Below are 4999 nucleotides of genomic sequence, written 5' to 3'. Positions count from 1 at the left end.
TGACACTCGTGAAATCATTGCGGTGTCCCGTGAAAATTTGTTCTCCACAAAACATTCTGAAAACAGTCCTTTGCAGGGACCGAAGAATAGTGTTTTCCGTTCAGTTCTTCGTGTTTACTATAATATAGGTTTGGCTGAAGACGTTGGTTGGAAAAAGAAACGAAACATGGCCAGCTGTGTCCATATCATTGTCCTGACGGTTTTGGCGTTTTGCGTGACTGGTGAGTTAAGTTTGTTGGGTGACAAAGGGGTGGGGGACACTGATTCGTTATTTTACACGTTGTTCAACAGAGAGAGAGAGAGAGAGAGAGAGAGAAACGCACGCACGCACGAACGCATATACACAGACCCACACGCACTCAGGCACCTGACGAACTCCCTTTTGTCCAGGCCAGTTCACTTTCTGCCCATGTGAGCTTGTCACTTTTGTTTTAGTTTGTTTTTTTGATGAACGCCGGGATTTCTTGTCCGCCGTTTTTTTTCTTTTTTCTTATTAATTAATTAATCAAACCTTGATTAACTTGTCGTGTTTGTACACACTAATAGATAATAATCATTATAGATAAACAATATAATACAATAATAATAATGATAAAAATACAACAATGTTTAACGTATTTATACGCACACGATTTAACATAAAAAATAATCATACGTTTAGCGTCTTATACACACTTTCATTGATAATGACGATAATAAAGATGATCAGTGATACTCAACGCTTTTATACACTTCTGGAACAATGGCACAGTCGCCAGTATTTTCTCTTTCCCTCCACTCAGTGGACCTTGAGTGGTAGTCTGGGCGGTAGTCATTCGGATGAGACGATAAACCGAGGTCCCGTGTGCACTGGCACTGATGCACACTGATCATTAGCGGAGGTAAAAGAACCCACGGCAACAAAAGTGTTGTCCCTGGCAAACTTCTATGAAAAAATCCACTTCGATAGGAAAACAACAACAACAACAACAACAACAAAAAAGCATGCAGTAAAAAGAAAGAGAGAGAGAGAGAGAAAAAAAAGAAAAAAAGAAAAAAAAAGGTGGTGTTCTCAGTGTAGCGACGCGCTGTCCCTGGGGAAAGCAGCCCGAATTTCATACAGAGAAATCTGTTGTGACAAAAGGAGTAATACAACACACGTTTTGTCCCCAGAGGAAGGTTGTAGAATGCATGCTTACTGAAGACGCTTAGCTGCCAATATAGAGAGCTCGTGAGGGTGTGGGTTCGAATCCCGCTCTCGCCCTTTCTCCTAAGTTTGACTAGAAAATCAAGCTTTTGGCGTCCATTCATTCGGATGAGACGACTGAAATCGATGTCCCGTGTGCAGCAGGCACTTGGCGCACTGATAAAGAACCCATGGCAACGAAAGTGTTGTCAGTCCTCTGGCAAAATTCTGTAGAAGAATTCCATTCTTCTTCTTCTTCTGTGTTCGTGGGCTGCAACTCCCACGTTCACTCGTATATGCGCGAGTGGGCTTTTACGTGTATGACCGTTTTAAACCCGCCATGTAGGCAGCCATACTCCGCTTTCGGGGGTGAAATCCATTCTGATAGGTACACAAATATAACACTGATGCACGCACTCAAGGCCTGACAAGGCGCGTTGACTGAGTTATGCTGCGCGGTTGCTGGTCACGTCAGGCATCTGTCTCCGTCAGTGGCAGGTGTGGTGTAGCGTATATGGATCTGTCCGAACGAAGGCAGTGATGACTGACGCCTCCCGGTTGCCGAGAAACTGAAACTGAAACTGAAACTGACACTGTTCCCCAGAAAGTGGAGGTGAGTGGTGTACGGTGACCAGAGACAGCTGGTGGGGGGACTCCTACGATATCATCGAGTGTGACAGCTGCTGTGGCTACTGGCCCGACCAGTACTGCTGTACCAAGTGAGTACGAGTGACCCACACTCACACACAACATGCACACACACACGCACACACACACACACACACATATATTCACCACACACACATATATTATATAACACACAAACATTCACAACGGTACATATTCACACACTCACACACACGCACGCACGCACGAACACACACACACACACACACACATTCACTCACACATACACACATGAACACGCACATTCACACACACTCACAGACTCACCACAAACACACACATTCACAAACATAAACGCACACACACACACACACACACACACACACACACACACACACACACACACACACACACACACACATTGCATTGTATTTCTGATTTGTTTCGCTTTGTATAACTCTTTGTCACAACACTGTCGCAACAACGCACTCTCACTCAGTTGGGAAGAGAACACTCCGAACACCATACAGACAAAATCTGTGATGATGATGATGATGATAATGATGGTGATGATGATGATGATGGTGATGATGAGGATGATGGTGGTGATGATGAGGATGATGGTGATGATAATGATGATGATGGCTGATGGTGATGATGATGATGGTGATGATAATGATGATGATGGCTGATGGTGACGGTGATGATGGTGTTGATGATGAGGGTGGTGGTGATGATGGTGATGATGATGGTGATGGTTGATGATGATGGAGATGATGGTGATGGTTAATGATGATGATGATGATGATGATGGTGGTGGTTGATGATGATGGTAATGGTGATGACGATGGTAATGGTGATGACGATGATGATGGTGATGACAGTGGTGATGATGATGATGATGATGGTGATGAACTGTGACAAAAGAGAATGGAAGGCCTAGTCAAAGAAACAAAAACAAGAACAAAAACGAAGATAAAACCACCACCAACACCACCACCACCACCACAACAACAACACCTCCACGGTGTGCGATAGAAATGATAATAATCCAAATAATAATAATAATAATAATATCACTTAAATTTTCAATCTAATATCATCTTAGATGAACAGACTATAAATAAACAAGAGAGGCAAGGCCTTCAAGACTCACTCGTGATACACTTAAAAAAAAAAAAAAAATCCAAGCTTTTTATGTATTGAGTATACTTTCAAATTGTAATGTTTAAGATGAGAAAGATCAGTTTAAAGCAAATTAAGTCCCCTATCATTAATTACAGAGTAATTTCCCCCTTTTTTTTTTACTATCTGCACCAAAACGTTTGCAAAACAAATAAAACTTCCATGCTTAGCAAAAGAAGTTCCTGTTTGAACAAAAAATGATAATAATGACTGCTCTTGTTGTTGGGTCAGAATATCAGATCAAAGTGCCAAGTTTAGAGAATACAAAAAATATAAATATAACAGTAAATACAGTTTGCATATAATTAGGCTTCATTTTTTAAAATTTTTTGTGCCCATCCCAGAGGTGCAATATTGTTTTAAACAAGATGACTGGAAAGAACTGAATTTTTCCTATTTTTACGCCAAATTTGGTGTCAACTGACAAAATATTTGCAGAGAAAATGTCAATGTTAAAGTTTACCACGGACACACAGACACACAGCCACACACACACACACACACACACAGACAACCGAACACCGGGTTAAAACATAGACTCACTTTGTTTACACAAGTGAGTCAATAAACAAAACTTGTTCACAGCATCGGCGGCATCGTCGGAGGGGTCCTCACGTGCTTGTTCTTCCTGGGCGTGGTGGTGGTGGTGGTGGTGCTGGTGAAGAAGCACCAGAAGAGCAAGGTGTCCGTGGTCCACGGCAGTAGTCAGCCCGTGCCCACTGTGGCCGGTACTGTGGTCTACCAGCATCCTCCTCCTCCTCATCACTATCCTCCGCCCCAGCCTGGACCTGGAACTGCTGTGATCCACACCTACTGTGAGTCGTGACTACCTTCTGATAATGATGATGATGATGGTAATTGTATTGTATAGACGGGCGCAACAGCCGAGTGGTTAAAGCGTTGGACTTTCGATCTGAAGGTCCTGGGATCGAATCTAGGTAACGGCGCCTGGTGGGTAAAGGGTGTAGATTTTTTTTATTTTTTTTTACCGATTTCCCAGGTCAACATATGTGCAGACCTGCATGTACCTGAACCCCCATCGTGTGTATACGCAAGCAGAAGATCAAATACTCTCGTTAAAGATCCTGTAATACATGTCAGAGTTCGGTGGGTTATGGAAACAAGAACATACCCAGCATGCACGTCCCCCAAAACGAGGTACGGCTGCCTACATGGTGGGGTAAAAACGGTTGTACACGTAAAAGCCCACTCGTGTATATACGAGTGAACATGGGAGTTGCAGCCCACGAACAAAGAAGAAGACTGAAGAAGAAGTATTGTATTGTGTTGTATTGTATTGTATTGTATTGTATTGTATTGTATTTCTCTTTTTTGTCACAATAGATTTCTCTGAGTGAAATTCAGGCTGCTCTCCCCAGGGAGAGCGCGTCGCTACACTGACAGCGCCACCCATTTTAAGAAAATCTTTTTATTTTTTTTCCTGCCTGCATTTTTTTTTCTCCCGCTACCGAAGAGGATTTTTCTACAGAATTTTGTCAGGGACAACGTTTTTGTTGCTGTGGGTTCTTTTCATGTGGGCCAAGTGCATGCTGCACACAGGACCTCGGTTTATCGTCTCACCCGAATGACTAGCGTCCAGACCACAACTTAAGGTCCAGTGAAGGGGGAGAAAATACTGGCGACTGTGACGGGATTCGAACCAGTGCGCTCAGATTCTCTTGCTTCCTAGGCGGACGCGTTACCTCTATGCCATCACACCACATGATATTGATGGTGATGATGATGGTGATGGTGATGATGGTGGTGATGATGGTGATGGTGGTGATGATGATGGTGGTGATGATGGTGATGGTGATGGTGGTGGTGATGATGGTGATGATGATGGTGATGGTGATGATGATTATGATGATGATAATAATGATGGTGGTGATTATGATGATGATGGTTATGATGGTGGTGATGATGGTTGTGATGATGATGATGGTGATGATGATGGTGATAGTGGTGGTGATAGTGATGACGATGATGGTGGTGATGGTGATGATGATGATGATGATGATG

General features: G+C 43.1%; 1 protein-coding gene across 1 annotated transcript in view; it reads left to right on the top strand.

Moving 5' to 3' along the window:
• Positions 1 to 4999, top strand: part of LOC143285187 (uncharacterized) — a 6151-nt gene continuing 1152 nt past the window's right edge. The window contains exons 1-3 of the mRNA XM_076592422.1: positions 1 to 221; positions 1770 to 1884; positions 3563 to 3792. Coding sequence (XP_076448537.1) covers positions 167 to 221; positions 1770 to 1884; positions 3563 to 3792 — 400 coding nt within the window. The 5' untranslated portion in view covers positions 1 to 166. The remainder of the gene's footprint in view (positions 222 to 1769; positions 1885 to 3562; positions 3793 to 4999) is intronic.

The sequence above is a fragment of the Babylonia areolata genome, chromosome 8, assembly GCF_041734735.1.
Source record: "Babylonia areolata isolate BAREFJ2019XMU chromosome 8, ASM4173473v1, whole genome shotgun sequence".
NCBI classification, from domain to species: Eukaryota; Metazoa; Mollusca; class Gastropoda; order Neogastropoda; family Buccinidae; genus Babylonia; species Babylonia areolata.
The sequence above is the reverse complement of the archived record's forward strand: the minus strand, read 5'-3'. Positions and strand labels throughout refer to the sequence as shown.